A 21,836-nucleotide genomic window follows, 5' to 3' on the forward strand; every position below is an offset into this window, starting at 1 on the left:
CCAGGATTATATTAGATTTTAATATGGCAATAAGTGTAAGGTAATAATTTAAGGACACACATGTTCATCAATTAAAACAAGTTTATTGAAAAATATCCCAAGTCATTAATAATAAATAACATATATACCTTTCAAGGGTACAAAGGTGTTGGACCATTCCAACATTTCTGTCAAAAAACCCACACAGACACATACTATTATTCATGAGCATAGTACATAATTTTCAGTCCTAAACATGATCACCCAAAGAGTATCAACAATAACGGCAACCACACTCATACAGTTTTCGACAAGTTCATGAACAAACAGAAAATGTTCCCACTTGAGTGCCAACTTGTTGTGCTTTAATTTCAAACACAGTGCAGGATCTCAAACAGGCACAACATTGTATAGAAGACACAGTCATCATCTAGGTACCGTACATTGATACAAAACTGAGTAAGATTAAATTCAAGACAATTATATTCTTGTTTGTCTAGCATGCACATAGCTATTTTCAGGTTCCAACATTTTCTCTTATATATATATTATAACCTAAATTTCATCCATAGAGAAATTCGTACATAGCAGAAAGATATCCACATCCCACTTATTCTGCTATGTGCATGCTAGACTGTACTAATGTAACAATTTTCAAATATTTCACTAAAACTTCGATCATTATTTTTGTATTGTGGTACACTGCCAGAAATATACTCCCCACCCCCTACCCCAAGGTGACACATTTTAAAGGTCTTTTCATTGAAGGCAAAAGAGTTTATTTTATAAAACTTCACTACCTCATGGATATTCAAAATGAAAAAAAAAATTTTTAAATTTCCAAGTTCAATAACCCTTTCGCTGCAATTACTAAAAACTGCACTCAAGAAAAAAAATTATCCATAACCCACAGCCTGTCAGTACAACTGTTAAAAGGAACAGTGCCGCTTAGATAAGGGCAAAAATAAAGCATATGCAACTGCTCAGTGTAAGACTCCATCATACGTCACCTTTCAAAACAGGGTATGGCAGAGTTCTCTACTATTATACAACCATTACATGCATTATACAACCAACTTACACTTGTATGATAGAGATGGAGCGTTTGATGACACACACATTGCAACAATCCCCCCCCCCCCCCCCCCCCCGTGTAAATGTAGGTGTTTTTACTCCCCCATCAACACGATTCAAATCATATCGGAGAACGGCGTCAACCACGCCTGCTAAGAGTGTTGAAGACCAACCTTGGCTTAATATCCTAGCAAAAAGATTGAGAAAGGCTACTTGATAAAACTGCTCCCCATACAAGGAATTGAACTCTGGTCTTTTGCATATGATGGTGAAACCCCTTACTGCTACACCACAGACACTGATTAAATTCAAGACCAAAAGAACCGTTACATAATATCAAAATATGAATTATTAACTTTATTACAACATCTTCTACACTGATCTATGTACAAAGCAATTTCTCTGTGCGGAAGGGTGAATGAATTAATATATAAAATAAAGGATTGGGTAAGAACATGCTGAATATCAGATTAACAATTCATGAAAAACCAGTCCTCTTTGCACTAACATACACATAAGGCCTCCACCATTGACTGCTATAGACCCTGTTTATTACAAATTTCTCAAGGATATTTCCTAACCCTACCCACGCCCTGGAAACAAAATCACAGAATAAAGCAACGATAGATGAATTATTCAGGGTCTCTTCCAAAAAAGGGCGTGACTGACTGTCGTAAAGATAAGAGCCATTATATTCTAGCAGAGAAACAGCCATACATGCTCAATCAGAGAGAGAGAACCTATATTAAACCGATCTGAGCATTAGAATGGGGATTGCACAGACAAAGAAGACGAAAGTCTACTTTCAAGACACGTTCAGAAGAAAAAGTGACATTTGCACAGAACTTTTACTTCCTACAAGGAGGATTTTATTCTGACATTTCTGGAGCAGAAGCGTCTTTTTGCCTCTCTGAAATTAACAAAAAAAGTTATAAAGGATCTTTATGCATGCAGGATGAATTAAGCAACCACAGTTTCAGTGAACCAATGGGAATGTGTGATGAGGTACACATTTTTAGTCACAGTCCCTATTAGATCTAATTGTTCATGTTTTCCTCTAAACCAAGCCTTCATTTTTTTTTCTATGTCCATTAATCTTTTTTTTTACCTTTGCTTTTACATACTTTGACAAATGTTGGAACAAATGCATTACTCATTGCTCTGTCATTTGGCACATAGTCATTTCTAACAATACAATGAAAACAAAAGATTAGTTTTCTACTGCTTTGCTTATTTTTTTTTCTTTCAACTGCCAATTTGCTGAGACAATCATTTATGTTTTAAAAAATAGAGGGAATATCCCAGTCTCCCCCAACCCCAAGTCACAAAATGAATCTACTCTACCTTACTTTAAAAAAAACAACAACCCCCCCCCCCCCCAACTCATTGTTGTTGAAGATTAAAAAGATCCATCATTTCAATATCATCTCACAAAACAAGAGCTGTACTTTGTACAATTCCATCTTATAAATCATAACACAAATTTCCACCTTTGTGGCAATATACAAAGCAAAATATAAATCTTTTCAAATAATTGATAAGATAATTCAAGACACCAATCATTTACATGGCAATCAAAAGGACATGTCGTGACAAAATACTTGACATGAGGCAATACTCTCTGCCCTCCCATTTTTTTTTTCAACTTCTATTCCTGTGTACTGGGAAAGAGGAACAAGTATCACTTCTGTTCTGTTTTCATGAAGATAAATATCTCTCTACTCCTACTTTCATTTTACCTCAGAACACAAAATGTTCATAGTTTGCTTATTCAAACAGGTGTTATAAGAGGTGTTTGCAAGCCCCGAGAGCACTTTCCCAGTGCAGTAACATTATTTCCGATTTCAATTTCATGTGCATAGTCTTAAACATGACAAACAATACATGATTGACTTTTCAATTTGAAACCACTGGTTTCTGTGAAATGCAGTCCAGAAAATTTGATCTGGTACAGGTTGTTAGCTTTACAGATAGTCATTGTACAAGACAGCTGATAAATCATCTAAGCAAAGACTCCCACAACCATTAACTTTTTGTCTTAGAGGGGGGTAAACCCACCATGCCGGGGCCCTCTTTTGGTACGAAATCTAAAAGTGACTTTTACGTCACTAAATTGGTTATTCAATTCTTTAAAATGGAACCTGTTTTGATACTTCTTCATCTAATGAAGGAACGTCAGGTAAAAGAGACCTCTGAAACTTATTAAACGCCCAAGCCTCCGTAAAGGAATGTGCCCAAGCCGCTGTCAGCAGCTCACCGGCACAGCGGTTTTGACTGTGAGCCACTGGGAGCAGCATGCTGGAGATAGGGAGTAAAAAGAAAAAGGACAGCCACAAAAAATCTTGAACACTTAACTACTTGTACAGTGGGTGTCGCATTCAACGAGGTCACATTCAACGAGAAGTCGGCTCCAACGAGGCAATCCTTAATCCCCGATTTTTTCCTCTATATCTCTTTGCAAATGTACGTCAGCTCCAACGAGATTGCAAACAAACGGAAGTCGCTAAAGCAATTAGCGGCCTCAAAAGCGAAGAATTTTTCTCCTTCCTCTCAATCTCATGCGAAGCACAAGGCCCATCCTCCATTCCCAATGATTGTATTGCTATCTAGTGTGCCTCCTAATACATGTACTTATATAATGTGCTCCAAAGCCAAGAGGATGGGCGAGGGTTAGCCAACGGTAGGGACGGGAAAGGGTGGGTGGGAACGTGATGCAGACTGTGTGAAACTGGATGAACTCTGGATGGGTAGGTCTAGATCGAGACCTTCATTTTTTTCAATTTTCTTTTCTTCCCCCGATCAGAAAATTCAAGCTCCAACCTTTACTTTACGTAGATCTAGGCCAAGAATCCTAGATGTGAGAAGTGTTCCGAAAAAAATAAATTTTTAAGGCAGAAATGACGGTCAGAACACAGCTCAAACATGCGCACACTGATGCTGTTTGAGATTTTCGTCATCAGGGGGAACAACTGTTTTAATTACTGGTATTGGTACATCGTGTAATATAATAACTTGTCTACTTTCTTGTCTTTAGCCTTAGTCACGTTCAACGAGAGGTCGGATCCAGATAGGACAACAAGCCGGTCCCGGCAACCTCGTTGAATGCGACACCCACTGCATAATAAAGAGGGAAGCACAAAAAAACCCACTTACTACTGTCTGACGAAAAGAAAATATAACCGATTGAAAAATAGTAGAACTAGCAAGTGCTGCCCTCATACAAGCCGCTTGACATCCGAAATAAACAACTTAAATAAAAATAAAAATAATAACAATCGATGAATATGATACATCAAATTCGTATGATGATGAAACAAAATACAGAACACAGTGTCATACTCCTGCTGATATTTGCTTGTGAATTTTGTCCATCAGCTTTTGGTCCAACTTTTGCTGTCTGAGGTACACAACTGCATATGATATGAGACCCACTGTGAGAACTATTGCTTGAAACCTCCAGAAGTCACTCTCTTCTACTGCTGGAGAAATATCACACCTAAAACAAAAATGTCAGAAAATGAATTCTAAAAACAAAACACCCAGTCTTAGAAACAAAATTTCTTGTAAAAAAAATATATGCCAATATACATTTTTCTTTCTAAGGTAAATGGTTTTACGCTCCACATCGACACAATTTAGATCATTTAGGAGCCAGACTTTGACCCTGCCTGTTAAAGGGTTATAACATCTCTGTAGAAAAACTGAGATAATCAATACAAATTTTCCCTTCTCAGACCTCCTATATGTGATAATGAAGCATGAAACCGCTACATCAAAGCCTCGGTAATAATAGCCTACTGCAACTGCTCATTGGCCTAGTATACATTGTAACTTAACATTTTAAACATTCCGAGAGAAAACCAAGAAAATACTGTTCATCTTTCATTTCCAAAAACGTAAACTGTACATTTACTAGTACATTCTTTTCACAAAACAAGCCTTGTCTTTGCGAAAATATCTCAAACCTTTAGAATACATTTCTTTTTGTGGTAAAAAACAAAAAATGTACCCCCCTAAATTTCTTGGAAAAACCCTGTTCAAATTGCTTCTTTTTTTCCTTAAAAACACCCCATTTTGATAGTATGCGTTCCAGACTTATCAATCAAAAGAGTTCAAAGACATTCTACCTATTAAAACAATTGTCTAATTTCTACACATCAAGCTATACACATCCTTGTGTCTTCATAGTTCTGTCAGACAAAAAATCATGAGCTTCAATCCCTAATTCATGCTTTTCTTGAATTGATTCAATAAAACAATTTAATGAAAGTGTCAGAATTTAGAGATGAACTTACCACAAAAAACTTTCTTTGCCGTCAGAACATCTAATGCGCTGTTTAAACCCAGTCTCCATACAATGCTTAACCAGCGTTCTCTGAAATGATAAGTATGAGTATGGTACATCAACTTCACACAATCAGTAAGATACAGACGGCCCTTTCTATAACATGATTTCAGTTATAACAGGCTCTTATAAATCTCTGAGTCCGATCTCTTATGACGTATTGTACAAAAGTTCTTTTATTGCAGACATTTGGACAGACTTGACAAAACCCTTAAAAACACATTGAAATAAAACAAAACAACAGCCAACAGGGTGAACTACATCTATGTGACCCACAGTAGGCCTAACTTGTTGATTGTGTACGCATTTTATGATGTGTAATACAGTGTGGGCAGGGGAAGGAAGTGGAACGCTGAATGCACTTTGGTGGTGTTGCAAATCCAGTCAGTGACTTATTGTGACCTTGTGTCTGGTCCCACATTGTAAGTCTCCTCATGGAGTGCCGAGACTTGTAATGGGAAAAAAATGATTGAATGAAAAGTAGGCACTGGGTGCTACATCTACCACAGATGTATGCATTCCTTTCCCAAAATTTGGGATTGTGGCAACTGTTCGATTATGAATAGTTATAAAGTGCAGAGAGTATGCTGTACAGAATATGCACTATATAAATGCAATTTTTATTTTTATTATTTATGCATCTCAAATGAAGTCCAGTCAATCTAAATGAGATGTGGATATCAAGAAAAGAAAGATAAAGATGAGGAGAAAAAAATAAGACCACCCAGAAAAAAAAAAAAGAAAAAAAAAAAGGAAAGGAGAAAAGGAGAAATAACAGATAAATTGGTAATGCGTATTTTGTGTAATAAAAATGATCTCAATCATTAATATTTAGTATTAAGTTAAATTGTATGTAAACTTGATCCCCATACAGAATTTGGCCATAACAGGGATATCACATTAGTCACAGGGGGCCTGTTATAGCCAGGGCCCAAGGTAGCAGGCTTTTTTACTCTTTTTTTTTGGGGGGGGGGGGGGGGGGGTAATTGTTTTACGGCGCTCGCAACTGCATAAGGTTATATGAGCGCACAGGACACATCAAACATTTTAAGTTGGTAGTAAAGTTTGAATTTTGCCGGGTGGCAGCCGAAGCCCACTCTTATCGATTTTAGACCACCAAGAGATCTTTAACGTGCCCAACTTGCACACGGGACCTCCGAAAGTTTTCGCCCTTGTCCGAGAAGGCTATGTGTAGATCTTTCTTACCAGAAGATCAGGGGTGTGGCGTAGTAGGCTATAACGCAGCAACATGGACAAGTATTTAAAGAAGTTTAATAGATATGATAGGATTCTGCTTTCTGATCAGTTCCATAATTCTAAATACTCTGTAAACCTTAAATACTCCTGCAAATTCAACACGAAACAGCTACCCTCACACATGCTTGGAGTAAGTAAGCTCCTTGCTTTTGACAAAGCCAAGTGCACAAGACATTGCAGTAAACAATTACTTTTTTTTGGTTTTTACAACAGTGACAACCTGCAAAGAAGTGTCTGATGTGTTTATATTTTGTAGAACGACAACAAAACTTTTAGAGAATGACTACAAAGTGTTTTGTATCCAATTTTAGCTTTGGTAGTACGCAATAAGCAAAACATATAATTTATGACCAATTTTTTTTTAAAAGCATCATTACCAATTCTTCCTTAGAACAGCGTTCACACCTTGATACCTCCGTGTATGATTCACATGGACTGGACTTCTTGACTGATAGAGGAAAATAAAAGTATAAGACATTTTTTAAAAAGTGAGTAAAACCGGAGTACCTCTTTTCCTCTTTTTAGTTTTCATGACAAACAACACATAAGGATAATTTATCCTAATTTGGATAGGCTTATGAACAAAAACCCCTACCAAATAGATGTAGCTTATATCATTTGAAAGAAAATTGGGCAGTCACAACTTCACAAAACAAATATCAATAATATTAGAAGTGCTGTGCTAATTGAGGGCATTTTTGTTTCATCCTGTGGTGACTGTCTGTGACAAACAACATATTGGAAAATTTTTATGGAATCAAGCTTTTCCATCTAAGAATTACAATACTCGATAATGATAGGAAGTCAGTCCACAAATATATGATTATATCTTCTCAACTTGACACGTTTTTAGAAAACAGATCCAGTAGAGAATGCATTTACACAAGATAACCATAAAATCAACAGTTAGAAAATCTGGATTGTTGCAACACTTCAAAGCCAGTTCATTTTAGTATGACACAACTATTACATTTGTGACAGAAAATAAACAGATAAACTTATCCAGAATAAAATCTCCTAGTGGACAAACCTTTGCTCTTTATTTCCTCTTCCTGTCTGGCAAGCTGAGTTGTATAGTCCCAGTGACTTTTCAAGATCAAAGTTGTGAACATTATCCTGATTTGAAAGAAAAAAAAAAAGAGCTTTTGTTTACTGGTTCGTTAAAATCAATGTAACAACGCTGACAATAAGTTAACAAATTACTTGAAACTTGTCTTGAATTTTAAAAATATATATCTGAATATATATACTGTCCTTTGACTATCAAGAATTTATTTCCTCACACCATATAAAACAATTATAATCAACATTGAAACACATCATGATGATCATTGAATACTTTGCCTCACTGAACTTTCACCCGTGTAACAACAGAAAACAGTGTTTAAACATTACGTCAGAATGAGACTATGACACACTATCAATCATACTTAAACAATTGTTTACATGAAATTTTTGTGCATGCATCAGACTACAAATGTGACGTAGCGTGGTGAAATCAAGCGCTCACCAAAATAATGAAATCTGAGAAACAGGCATTTTCCTGCCAGTGCTGAAAATTTTATCCAATTTTTATTTTTGGGCTTAACCTCTTTTATGTTTATATAAAAACATATCTCCATGTGAATTTTACTGAAAAACATTAATTAAAGGCACAAAATATGTCATTTTTCAGATTTCAAAGACACCTTAGCAAATAGAGTTGCCAAACTTAGGCGTCTATTTTCTCACTTATTTCACCACTGAAATCAGGCGACCTCACTTCCTTCAATCAAAAATATCTTGAATTCTTTTCAAGATAAAAGGATATTTATTTCATTAGAAGCCAGGCAAATAAATAATAAGTTTTCAGATGATACCATTAACTCCACATGCCCAAAATTTAACGAGCACCTGATTCCACCATGGCGTGACACAAATGTTTGTGCAAATTAAGAAATCCTCATCAAAACTTTTGCCACATCAGGGTCCCTCTCATTCATGTTTAGATGACAATGATTTGAATTTTCATAGCAGGGTATGTAAGTTACAAGCCTATATTTTTAAAGACCAAATCGTAACGTTTAATTTTACAACACTAAAATTAAATTAAAAAATTAAGTTAATAACAGAGTGGTTTATCCATGATTTATCCATGAACTTACAAAGATAGAAAACCAACAAAAGCCAGCACTCGCTTCTTGGTCAACATCAATAGTTCTGCCATTATGATCGTCTTATAGTCCGCACTTCCACACTGTACTGGATCCTCTCATATTAAAAGTTACCTGCAAGGCAAATGAATGAAAGTATTTTTTACAGAGATATTAAAAAGTACTATTTTTTATAAAATCCAATTAGTACTTTACCTACAAAGTTTTAGTTACTACGAAATAAGCTGAAGTGATCTGCATAAAAAAAAGACTTCAAAAACTGTTCGGTTCATAAACCTTAGTATTATGTACTCAGTTGTTCATTCATAAACCTTGGTAAAGTGTAGTGAGTCAAAAATGTACTCCAAGCTGTAATGTTCCCTTTCTTAAGTCCCGATTCAAAGACAAAAGTAGCTGTATGAGACTGGTGGCTGTCTCACACTTACTTTACTTTTACTTTTTTCTTCCGCTTGTACCAGTGGGTGTCGCGGAGAGACACAGGCATCTGTCTGCAGAAAGGCTTGTGGCCTGTAGGAGGGATATCCTGTGAGCTCTGAGGGTGTATGCCACAGATTCACTCCATCGTCGTCTTGGTCTTCCTCTGGCTCTCCAGCCAGAATATTTAATGTTGTATGCTCTCAGAGCTGGATGGCTTGAGGGCATCCGCGTGAGGTCTCCGAACCACTTGATCTTTTGTTTTTCAATGTGCAGTAGGACTGGTGTTGCTCCTACGGTGTCCCTTAAGATGAATTTATTTTTTACTGTGTCTCTTCTTGTTTCGTTAACCGCTCTTCTTAAGCATTTCATCTAGCACGTAACCAGTTTCCTCTCGAGGGTTTTTGTTAGGGACCATGTCTGGCACTGATATGCGAGTGTTGGTAGGAAAATGGCGTTGATGAGCTTTGCCTTGGTGCTCATGGGGATATTAGGATGTCTCAGGAGAGGGCAGAGTTGATAGCTGACTGCGTTGGCTTTCTGGCATCTAGCCTCTATTTTTCTATCTAATTTTCCATTTTCTGTGAAAGTGCTGCCGAAGTATTTGAATCTGCTGCTTTGTTTTAGTTGGGATCAGGTGGGATCCATTGATGTTGACTTTGTCTGGTCTCCTGCTAATTGTCATGACTTCGGTCTTGCTAATACGGATCTTCATGTCATATTTCTCGCAGCTCGCATTTTGTTGGTTCATATGTCTCACACAGTGTCATTATAATAGTATTAAAAATACATTAATTATACATTGTTGGCAAGCAGTTCAAATGTCCTAAAGACTCAAAAGCAAACTATTTAAGGAGAGGTAAAAAACAGTTTCATTCTCTCAAAAATTATACTTGCCACGATACTGGTACCAAAAGAAAGGTAAATATTTTTTAATTTATTGGTTGACATAAATCATCATGTCAAAAGATGATTTTTTCAATGAAATTTGTGGATAGGTGCATTGGTTGATCCCTTTTCGACCAGATGAAACATAGTTACATAGTAAGCCCACAAAGCATGGTTTTTATTTCGTTTTCAGCATGGTTTGGATGAGACATCGGCCGTGTGTGCGGCACGAGCCAGCAAGATGGTTTGTACAGCTCATGTATCACAGTGAAAATCACCTAACACAAGCAGCAACCCACTTGAGAAGCAATCACTACGACATTCGAATTGCCCTGCCACACTTCGAATAGTGCAAAAATCATGAATGTTGAATAGCAAAGTCGAATGGGCACAGCTCTACCCCACCACACACCTTCAGCCTTGCCTTTTATTCTAGCCTAAGGCTATACGTACGTCTCTCCCGTACGCATACGCCCCTCTAAAGTATAGATTTAAATCTCAAAGCCTTGATAATCGCTCAGCTGGACCGCGTCAATATCGATATCTTGGCCAAGAGACGCTCTACAAGGTCAAGATAACTTGTTAAGTCATTGGTCACTATTTATAACTTTGACCTGTGATTTACCACGTCATTTTCCATATATAAGGAATACTGAAATTTACCATTGAAAAAGGTCAGTGTCTATGCCCGTTATCCTGTGCCCTTCCCGGTCGAAGTAGGTCAGCCATAATCCTACTATATATAGGGCCTGCTTCCCGGGTAGCCTGGCTCACACCCTTTATAATAAGGCCTGCGCGCTTCCCAGGCTAATTTGTCCACTTGTACTGTCCGGTTTGATAGTTTATGGGCCGCCTACAAAGCCTAGCTTATTATGTGAAGTGGAGGGCCGTACACATAGCCTTGATGCTATGTGTACAGGAGGGTAGCCACTTCGTTTCTATTGCTTAAATAAGGCAAGGGTTCTTTAGGAGAAGTCGTCCCGGCCTAACTCCATAGACATTTATTTATACATTATGTACACAATCGGAAACAAAACCGGGAGCTGGCTCTAAAAAAAAAGCCCCCCCCCCCCCGCCCGGGCGGTAAATTCACAAAATAATGGTTTGTGGCAGTTTTTAGTGCCGAAATTGTTCTCAGCACACAAAAAACATTAGAATAGTGCTGCAAATAGTCTCAAATTGGTTATGACCATACCTATAAATTTACAGGTGGTCTTTCACCCTGGCAACTCGGCAAGTTTTTTTTACTCGACTTCTATTTTTATTTCCGATTTTGTGTATAGATCTAGATTCTAAATGTCTATGGAGTTAGGCCAGGACCACTTCTCCCGAAGAGGGCCAAGGCCAGGCCTTGGCCTTGACGATTCAATTAAGGTAGTGTCATTTGCCACCGAGTGACACTGTGACAATTGACACCGAATAAATTGGAGTTCTTTTGCGTTGGTGAGTAGATCTAGCTTATATGTGTGCTCGGTCGGTGTTCTGCGTTCGCGAACCTCCGCTTACGCACACCTCTTTGTCCCTCTGTGTGTGTGTGTGTGGGGGGGGGAAGTCTCTCCTTCCCTAACCCGCGTCCCCCTGATATGAATTTCTGCTTGAGTTTGTGTGCGTTTGTGGTCTACTTCTAGAATCGCCTGTGTTGGTTCTACACAGAACTGTAGGCTAAAGTACAAAATAAAAACTAAGAAATTACAGGGGGGGCATGCCCCCTTGTTTTTCACCCATAATTTGATATTTTACAGTTAGATTTGAAATTTTCTAGAAAATAATTAATTTGCGACAGTTTTAGTGGCTTTATGTCTGATCTGCAGCAAACAGTACTGCAGTTTGACCTCCAAAGCAGTGCATCTGTGTGCCGGATTGAAAGTAAAAATTTACAGGCAATTGACGCTACCTTCAATTAATTGACCAAACACTGATTTAAACTCAAACATACATCATCATCATCTAATCATCAAAGTCTGATAAACAACTTTTTGGCGCTCTTTGGAAATTGCCTTCCCCTTCCATAGCTATTCTGAAACTGATAATTTGCCAAGTAAACATGAAGATTGCAGTGCCTTTTTTAAAATATTACTTTTGCGGAAAAAAATTTTAAATAAAAAATCATAATCTCAGGTGAAACTAAAAAAATATGTTTGCATCTAGTCAAATGATACATCAAAATAACCATAAATGTATATAGAACTGGAAAATATTGAAAAATTTGCTGTTTATTCACATACATTTCATAATATTCGTACATTTGGATCATAACATCATCCGATATTGAAAAACAAAAAAAATTTTAATTTGGAAAAAAGGACCACAAACAAAAAAAACAAGTACAGTCGAACCTGTGCAAGACGGCCACCCATTGTCAAGGAGAAAAGTGGCCGTATAAGACAGGTGGCCGTCTTAGGCAGGACTGATCAAGATGAAGAAAACAAACCAATCTTTTCTGAGGTCCCACCCGAAGGTGGCCGCATTGTTGTTGTTGTTGTTGTTATGTTGTTTTATGTTGTTGTTGTTGTTGTTGTTTTCGCTGGGTTTTTTCTTCTCTCTTTTTCTTTTGTTGCTGCTTTTGTACAAGGGTGACAATAAAACGAAATGTGTGAGACAATGAGGACCGGGTGCTATGGTAAAACAAACACACATGTTGCTACCGTTCGGAGAACGAGCGACGATTCTGTCACAAGTTCAGGTTGACGTCCTTTGTTACAGACTGGGTAAACAGTGACCACTCATCTCACTTATGATTTGTATGTATGAATTCTGGGCCGGGCTTATGGGATATGAGGGATCACACGCTTACCTCACCAGCTGCTGAAAATTAATTTTGTTACCTATTGGTCAACAGTGGGAGGGGCCTACGCAACATGATCGGTTGGAGGGACTACCTAACAACAACGACAGGTGATTAGATTATGACGGCTCGCCCACGACGCAAGAGCCCAATGCTAGATTTATGACAAAACGTAATGGAGTCACTAAGATGGCTGTCTTAGACAGGTGTATTTGCTTTGTGTGATAGGGGTTGTGTGTTAAAATATGGTGGCCGCGGCCGCGTTGGACAGGTGCCCGTTTTACACAGTTAAATTATATAGAAAAAACGCAAGGGGGGGAAATGGAAAGTGGCCGTTTGTACAGGTGACCATCTTATAGAGGTGGCCGTCAGGGCAGGTTTGACTGTACTAAGACTGGTCACTGGGCTATAATTTAGGCTTCGTGATATAAAACAGTAGCATAAACTACAAAATCGGGTTTCAAAAGTGAATCTAAACTTCCGATTTTCGGTAGAAACGCTTGACCCGGAAGTCAATGTTATATTAACCTTTACTTTAACATGGATATATATGTGGATTGGAATAAAATCTAAGCTAGAATTATAGGTCGGTGCTCGAGCCGTCGGGGGCGGCTTGGCGTACGGAAGACACTTAGTGAATGAGTTTTTAAGACTCGAAGCCGAAGACAGACTATGACTCTCCTAACTTTAACGCCTTAACTTTTAATCTTTAACTAGATCTAGATCTAAATCTAATCTAAGGAAGTGGCTATCCTCACCCGGGGTGAGAATAAAAATACAATCGACCTCTCACCCCGGTTGAGACTTGCTAGGTTGGTTATTCTCACCTGGTGTGAAACAAGACCTATTTTTCCTAATTTCGGAACACTGTCTATTGGTGTGGATGATCAAATTGACAAAAGCAAAGAAAAAATGACGCTATAGCACAAAAGTAAGCTAATTTGGTCGTCTACTAAGATGCTATGATGGCTATTTCACTTTTCGAATCGAGCCGAACTACGGGGTTCGCCATTTTGTTTTGCCCGGAAGTTCTCGCAAGATCTACTCCTCCCCTCTCTCTCTCTTTCTGTCTCTTTCTGAATACTATCTATCGGTGTGGACGATCAAATTGACCAAAACAAAGTTTAAAAATGATGTTAAAACAAAAAAGTAAATTATTTGGTCGTGTACAAAGATGCTACGGTTGTTTAACTTTTTGAATCGAGCCAAATTTATGGCCATTTTGTTTTGCCCGGAAATTCTCGCGCTACTCTTCTCTCTCTCTCTCCACTGCCCACAGACAAAATTGCAAGGCTTTTAAGCTAACATTAGAAACACAAGAGCGCTGGAACGTTTGTTCACGGCACAGAATTCTACCATTCTGTTTATCACAGTGTAGAATTCTGTGGTTCAGGGTGAACGCTACACTGGTTGACCTAGGCCAGGCTAGGCTACGATAAACTATAAACGCACACCGGGTGAGAATAGCCAAAGGCCACCTCTATTCTCATCCGGAGTGAGAATAGTGCAGGCGATTCTTGTGGCTATTCTCACCCGGTGCGTGTTCACCAGATGTTGCGTTCACCCTAAACCACAGAATTCTACACTGTGATAACAGAAAAATTGTAGTATTCTGTGCCGTGAACAAACGTTCCATTACAACTGTAGCCTACTAAAAGCGTACAATTTTGTCAGTGGGCAGTGGAGAGAGAGAGAAGAGAGAGAGGAGTAGCGCGAGAATTTCCGGGCAAAACAAAATGGCGACCCGCGTAGTTCGGCTCGATTCGAAAAGTTAAATTTATAGCCGTAGCATCTTTGCAGAGAACCAAATGAATTTACTTTTGTGTTTTAACATCATTTTTTAACTTTGTTTTGGTCAATTTGATCGTCCACACCCATAGACAGTATTCAGAAAGAGACAGAGAGAGAGAGAAGAGGGGAGGAGTTGATCTTGCGAGAACTTCCGGGCGGGTGAGAATAGCCACTTTCATAGCCAAAAGGCTCGCCAGCGCTATTCTCACCCGGGGTGAGAATATAGGTGGCCCTAATCTAAATCTAGATCTAGATCAAGACCTAACTAACCTAGCCTAAAGTTAGTAAGGCAAGGGTAAGTAAGAGTAAGTCGGTGATCTTGTAGTTCCGTTAGTTAAAGTAACTTAAAGTCCACGATCCATTTGTTTACATCCAGAGAAGAAATCCAGAAGTCTTGATGACCAAATACTATTTGAAATAGGCTACATAAAGAGCAAGGACGCAACCTAACTGTAAAACATCAAGTTAGGATGCCCTGAACCCCCCACCTCCATAATTGTTGTTGTTAGGTCAGGGACCCCCCCTACTGAGCTACTCTTGACGTCTTGACTTTGACTTTTTAACTTTAACTTTAACGAACGAAAAGCTACAAAATCGACCGCCCTCCTATCTTTGTAGAAATCTAGATCTAGTCTAGATCTAGATTTCTAGATCTAGATTTCTATAATTAAAATTCCACATTAGTCTGAAAAGGGCATTTCTTTTCATTCTTGTTTAAATTACCTTTACTGTGTGACCGTGGGACTAAGTGAGGTTCCACCGAAGTTTGAGATACATGACATGATGACAAAATTTCTGAACGCCAAACATATCAACGTAACTACACTTCCGGTTATTTCTCTGATGGTTTTTGTCCACCAAATTAGCTTTCCAATAAGGTCTAGGTCTAGATCTAGAAGCTAGATTGTGAAAGTTAATGATAGAAATCAAATCATGAAGAGTTTTAACATTTCAAAATATATATAGCCTACGTCTAATCAACACAGATAAAAATACATTCCACAATTACGTTATTATGGGAAATACAGTGTATGTACCTTGAATGTATGGACATATATTATTCTAAACTTTACACATCTTTGCCACAACCTGTCAACAAACATTTTTTGTTTTGTTGAAAAATGGCGTCAGCGGTGAGTGTGAAGTTGAAGTCTTGCCTTAAGTTTAACTCATTCGCTACGTATTATTTTCGGCTTGTGGATCTAGTAATTATTCAGGTTCAAATACATGCAAGTCAGTAAGGCACCTTTTGGTTTTGTCTGAAATACAAATACTTTAGGCATTGCAAACTTACAAACTAAAAATTTCATTTACAATTCAGCCATCAATTAAAAGTACGGCTAGCCTGACAGTCTAGCCGTCCTTAAGTACGGCTAGCCTGGCTGTCTACCCGTACTTAAGTACGGCTAGACAATAATAATATGGTTCAGTCGGTCCAAAAAATGTCCGCAGTAAATTATATTTATAACATTAAAGAAATGCTACAGTTCCAAACAGTTTTTCGCTACAGACATGACGTGTTGCCGTTGCCTATGAAGGGTGCTGCTCTTAAACTTAATGTGTTGTGATCACTCGTGTACTGTCTAGATCTAGATCTAGATATATATGGAGGGTTATTGATAACGACACATAGGCCTAGATCTAGAACTAGCATCTGCGTTTGTCGCAGCCGCAACCAATCAATCGTGGCTCGATTTTTTGGGCATGTTTTGGTTCCCCGAAAAGTCAAATAAAAAAATATTAATTTTATTTAAAGAAACCGAACCTCTTTACTTTTGAAAGAAAGTTAACTTAGCTTCACTTCGTTTCTTTCTCACTTGTTGTCACCACGTTGATTTGTTGAATACTTTACTAAAGTACAGTTACTTACGATTTGTATTGCTGTTCCTCTTTTATTTTTCGTTTATTTTTCCCTCTTTGTGGTGTTATATATTTTGTTGGTGGGTATTTTTTTTTTCTTGTTATTGTTCTGATGTGTTGTTTTTCTATTAATTTTTTTTTGTTGGGGAAAGGGAAGGGGGATGTTGTATAGTGTAACGTCATTTAATTTGATGTTCGTACCTTCAGTAGATTCTAATATATATACATGTATAGATTTAAATGTGTTTTGTTAGAGCGTTCCACCAAAATCAATTACATGTACTGACACTGGCAGGCCCCTTGTGTGTGATTCCATAATTTACATGTAATATCCTGTACTTTTTAAAAAATTACGCACATTTAGGGTTAAAACAGCCAATCTTCTTCGGACAGGTGGACACACGCCCTTATTTGTTAATTTTTGAGGTTGTGTATGGGCTGTTCTAATTTTTATTTCATTCTGTTGTGAAACCTTTCTTTTTCATGTTTTTACACTTTTATACTAAAAATCTCTAAACTAGATCTAGCTCTTGAAAACTGAAATAGATCTAAACCCAAAATTTGCTCCTTTAAAAAAAAAAAGGACGATAACCGTCCACTCGATAGAAAAGAGGGGCAGATTTCTCCGTTCCTCGGGTGCCTTGGGCAGTATCAGCCTCGCTAAACCAGTGTGCACAAGGCCGGAGGAGAAGCTGAGAACAGATACTAGCTTTGATTTGCCCTTCCCAGATCTCACAGAATAGCAGAATGAAAGTTGGCGCCGAACTCTCGTAAATAGGCAAATAATCACGAGAGCGTAAGCCGGAAACCGTTCGGAGAAATAAAGATCAGCATTATTTCTCCGAACATTCGGAGAAATAGTCACTTCATTATTTTTATTAGGTCAGGGGGCTGAAACTCTTACTCTTTGGGGCGAAAACCCTCGAATTGCGGGGTGGGAACTACTGAAAAAGCGCCAGAATTTTCTGTATGGTTTGTCGAATACATCTGTAATGTTTATTTGTGTATTTTTCAACTTTGGTTCCGCCTGTAAGAGTCGATTATGCAACACAATTTTGATTGGATGCTGATAAAATTTGAAAATTAAAAAAATAATAATCTTTGGTAAAATTTAAAAAATATGTTCGCACTTAGATATATATATCTAGGCCTTGATCTAGATCTAGAACTAGTCAAATGATACATCAAAATTACCATAAATGAATATACAACGGGATAATATTAAAGGATTTTCAGTTATTTACCTCTACATTCTATAATATTTGTACATTTGGATCATAACATCCGATATTTAAAAAAAATTATTTTTTTAAATAATAAGCTTGAAAAAAAGGATCACAAAAAAAATAAAAATATGCGTATCTTATGGAATTATTCAGAATTGCATTTGGAATAAACCTATTGTCCTATGTCTTGACTGGCACTTTTTGTGTAAATTCACCAAAAAGTAGTGATTTTGGGGACCAAAAAATATTAGGCCGGCACTATTTCTCCGAACGTTCGGGAAAATAAGGCTGGGCACTATTTCTCCGAACGTTCGGGAAAATAAAGCTGGGCACTATTTCTCCGAACGTTCAGGAAAATAAAGCTGGGCACTATTTCTCCGAACACTCTGAAATACCATCCTTTCCCCCAAATTTCGGATATTATATAGATCTATAATTATAGTATGGGCCTACCAAAGATTGTTCGTATACAATATGGTTCAATCGGTCCAAAAAATGTCCGCCGTAAATATTTATATAAAGAAATGCTACAATTCCAAACAGTTTTTCGCTATAGATATGACGTGTTGCCTATGAAGGGTGCTGCTTTTAAACGTAATGTGTTGTGTTCACTCGTGTGCTGTCTAGATCTAGATCTACGGAGGGTTATTGATAACGACACATAGAACTGGCATCTGCGTTTGTCACTGCTGCACTGACACTGGCAAGCCCCTTAATGTGTGTGATTCCATAATTTACATGTAATATCCTGTACTTTTTTTAAAATTACGCACATTTAGGGTTAAAACTGCCAATCTTCTTCGGACAGGTGGACACACGCCCTTATTTATTAATGTTTGTTGTTGTTTATGGGCTGTTCTAATTTTGATTTCTTTCTGTTGTGAAACCTTTCTTTTTCACGTTTTTACACCCATCTAAAAATCTCATCTAGACTAGCTGTTGAAAATTGAAATAGATATAGAACCAAAAATTTGCTCCTGTGTGTGTGTGTGTGTATGTATGTGTGAGTGTTTGAGTGTGTCTGTGTGTGGTAGTAAGTGGAGAGTGAGGAGTGTGTGTGTGTGTTTGTTTGTTTTTCGGGCTTTATTTCAGCCTTTATTCAGTAACAGTTCAAAGTATACAAAAATAGAAACACAGGATCCATTCACTCCAGGACTCATGAGTCATTCGTCTCTTTCAGTTTCACTCTTTCATTCAATTCCCGTGTTCTCTCCCGCGGCTCATCCCCGTCCGCATGACTTTCATACCCCACCCCATCCCTCCAGGCACACACAAAGAAAATCTCACTTGTTCCCTGCGAACCATGGACAATAATATAGGCAAAACACCGCCTGAGCTGCATTCCTTTTGTTCGTGAGCTGTGGACCAGGCCAGGGGTGGTCAGTGTCGTCGTCTTGTAGTTGCTGTCGCCTGTGGATACACTCGCACATTCTTCCTTTCACCCGCTCTTTCACTCACACTGTCTCTCCATCCACAGTTCAGCTCGTCATACGTTCAAAAGTTGCCCACTAGTTATGTTTAGTTAGTGTGTGTACATGTGCATGATGGTGGTGGGTGTGTGGTGGGTGTTACTGAAGGTTGTCTGTAGGCGGGCTTGCCATGCGGTACGTGTTCCTTCCCAGACCAGAGGCAGAATGAAAGTTGGCGCCGAACTCTCGCAATAAATAGGCAAAAAATCATGAGACCGGAAGCCGAAAACCGTTCGGAGAAATAAAGATCGGCACTATTTCTCCGAACGTTCGGAGAAATAGTCACTTCGAAAATATGACAATTTAGATCTAAAATCTAGACCTAGATCTAGCACTCAAAAATATTGATTTCTCAATAACAGTGCATTGGCAATTTGAGTCCAATAGTATCAATATTATAAAGAAGTGTCCTACATTTCTTTAGTGAGCAAAATACTAATACATTTTGTTGTGTCAAAGTACTAAGACTGGTGTACACGTATAGGCTATAATTTTGGCATCACGATAAAACAAAGTCGCATAAACTACGAAATCGCGTTTCAAATCTGAATCTAAACTTCTGATTTTCGATGGAAACGCTTGACCCGGAAGTTAATGTTATATTATGACCTTTATTTTAACATGGTACGTAGATTAGAATAAAATCTAAGCTAGAATTATAGGTGGGTGCTCGGGGCGGCTTGAAGTACGGAAGACACTTTCGCCGCGCCGCTGCCCACGAATGAGTTAAATGAATAAACTCTGAATTTGCACGTGTAAGAATCTGCACTGACTAGCTTCTGTATGTTGCGAAATGGTCAAGATCTAGATCTAGCACTGTAATAAAAGTCATTTTAGGGGCCTACTTTGCTCAAGAATCTAGATCTAGATCTAGTCTTTTACCTGCCAACGCAAGCAAACTGCGGCAAACCGTGGTTGGTTGACAGTACAGTGACTTGGTGAGTGATTGGGCACCTCGCCCACTTCGGTGACACTAACTTGTGACTGACGCTCTCTCCACTCACTGTTTAGTGTTTAGTTTCAGCAGTGTCACTGAGAACGAGACAGTCACACAGCGCACTGATCGATGTTCTGGTCTGCGTGACTGTGTTAAAGTTCTTGTTTTTTGCATACTGAATTAATGACAAGAAGAATGATCATGTGTATGTGTGTGGTTTCATTAACAGGCAGCAGGAGGAGACGTCCAGACATCAGCTCTGAAAAAAAAGTCGGAAAATGCTAAAAAGTCAGAACTTCTCAGGGAAATCCATAAACTTGATGTTCAGTAAGTTTATTCCATTTAACATTAGGACCTATTCTAAATAGTAAATCATTCACTAAGTCTATTTTTGTCAGTACAGAGAGGATGCATTTTTTTTTTCATTCTCAATTCTGCTGATGGCCAAAGTCAAATTCAGATTTAAAAATTGAAGTTGAATCTCTCTCTCTCTCTCTCTCTCTCTCTCTCTCTCTCTCTCTCTCTCTCTCTCAAATACATGTACGTACAAACAAAGGGAACAAGTAAAAAAAAAAGGTTAACAATGTATATATAATCAATATGATACATTTATAATGAAATTTAAAAAACGAAATACGAACGGGGGAAAAAGAGAACATTCCCCGAACCGTAACGTCCACCCCCTCCCCTCCTCCTCCACTTTCCTTTTTCCCAACATTTTCACCGAATATGACCTAAGCTATCCGCAAACCATAGAATCATTAATTGAATCATTACTTGGATTGACTTTGTCTATAGTTTTAGCAATACGAGTTTTACGGCATTTGCAATACAATACAGATACAACATATAAGTGCCAAAGATCTGAAGTGTCACTAAAGTGTTACAATATCTATACGAAGAAACAAGAGGAGGAGAGACAAGGACGACAGATGTTGGATGGGAAACAGTGAGGAAATTAATCTCCTAGTCTTAGTTTAGTTTTAGTAGAGGTTTTACGGCCCTCGCAACTGCATAAGGTCATATGAGCGCCAGAAGATTAGAGGTGTTACAAGAGAGTAACAAACGTAAAAAAGAAGGAGGGGAGATAAAGACAATAGATGTTTGATAGGAAAGAAGAAGCAAACCACACCAGAGCACCCGCCAACCACCCACGATTAATCCCCTAGTCTTTATCAGTTCAAAGAATGCCTAGAGCAAACCCCACCAGAGCACCCGCCAATCGCCCACAGTAATTACCTGGGGCGTGATTTGAACCACACGATATACTTGTGGAGAAGTGGGAAACAACTGGATAACCGGATAATTCTCAATGAAACATTATCCGAAATCAGCCTCATCATAAACTCTCTTTCCTAACTCGTTCCCCGAAGTGGGTGTACCACCCATTTGTTGAAGTCAGTGATGCTAACCCCATTCGCCGAAGCGGTTCAAAACACATTTAATCGCCGAAGAGGTGCGCTAACATATTATTATCCGGATTTTGCCAAAGCGACTCATTGTCCAGCCCTACTGTAGTGCTACACTGACCTATTAACCCCATGACCCCCGACCCCGATCTGCTCCCATAGACAATGTCATTACTTATAGATCAGTCAGTTGGTCACGTATTTAAGGGAACTGGTTGGTATTTATGTGTGGGTGGGTGGGTGGGGGGT

The 21,836-nt window shown here is 38.4% G+C and overlaps 2 protein-coding genes across 3 annotated transcripts in view; one reads left to right on the top strand and one right to left on the bottom strand.

Moving 5' to 3' along the window:
• Positions 1-4,121: 4,121 nt before the first annotated feature.
• LOC101848331 (protein JTB) lies at positions 4,122-15,504 on the bottom strand. The gene is made up of 6 exons (XM_005091024.3): positions 15,410-15,504; positions 8,800-8,922; positions 7,686-7,771; positions 7,033-7,103; positions 5,349-5,428; positions 4,122-4,549 (listed from the first exon to the last, which is right to left on the bottom strand). Exons 2-6 carry the CDS (start codon positions 8,859-8,861, stop codon positions 4,387-4,389), a joined length of 462 nt encoding a protein of 153 aa, XP_005091081.1. The 5' UTR covers positions 8,862-8,922; positions 15,410-15,504; the 3' UTR covers positions 4,122-4,386.
• A 230-nt stretch (positions 15,505-15,734) lies between these two features.
• LOC101848565 (coiled-coil domain-containing protein 112) overlaps positions 15,735-21,836 on the top strand; it is a 26,223-nt gene continuing 20,121 nt past the window's right edge. The window contains exons 1-2 of one of the 2 annotated variants that reach the window (XM_035972851.1): positions 15,735-15,819; positions 20,408-20,505. In XM_035972851.1, the coding sequence (XP_035828744.1) occupies positions 15,808-15,819; positions 20,408-20,505 (110 nt within the window). In that variant the 5' untranslated portion in view covers positions 15,735-15,807. The remainder of the gene's footprint in view (positions 15,820-20,407; positions 20,506-21,836) is intronic. The other variant, XM_005091025.3, reaches the window with a different exon arrangement.

The sequence above is a fragment of the Aplysia californica genome, unplaced genomic scaffold (genome assembly GCF_000002075.1).
Source record: "Aplysia californica isolate F4 #8 unplaced genomic scaffold, AplCal3.0 scaffold00025, whole genome shotgun sequence".
In the NCBI taxonomy this organism is placed as follows: Eukaryota; Metazoa; Mollusca; class Gastropoda; order Aplysiida; family Aplysiidae; genus Aplysia; species Aplysia californica.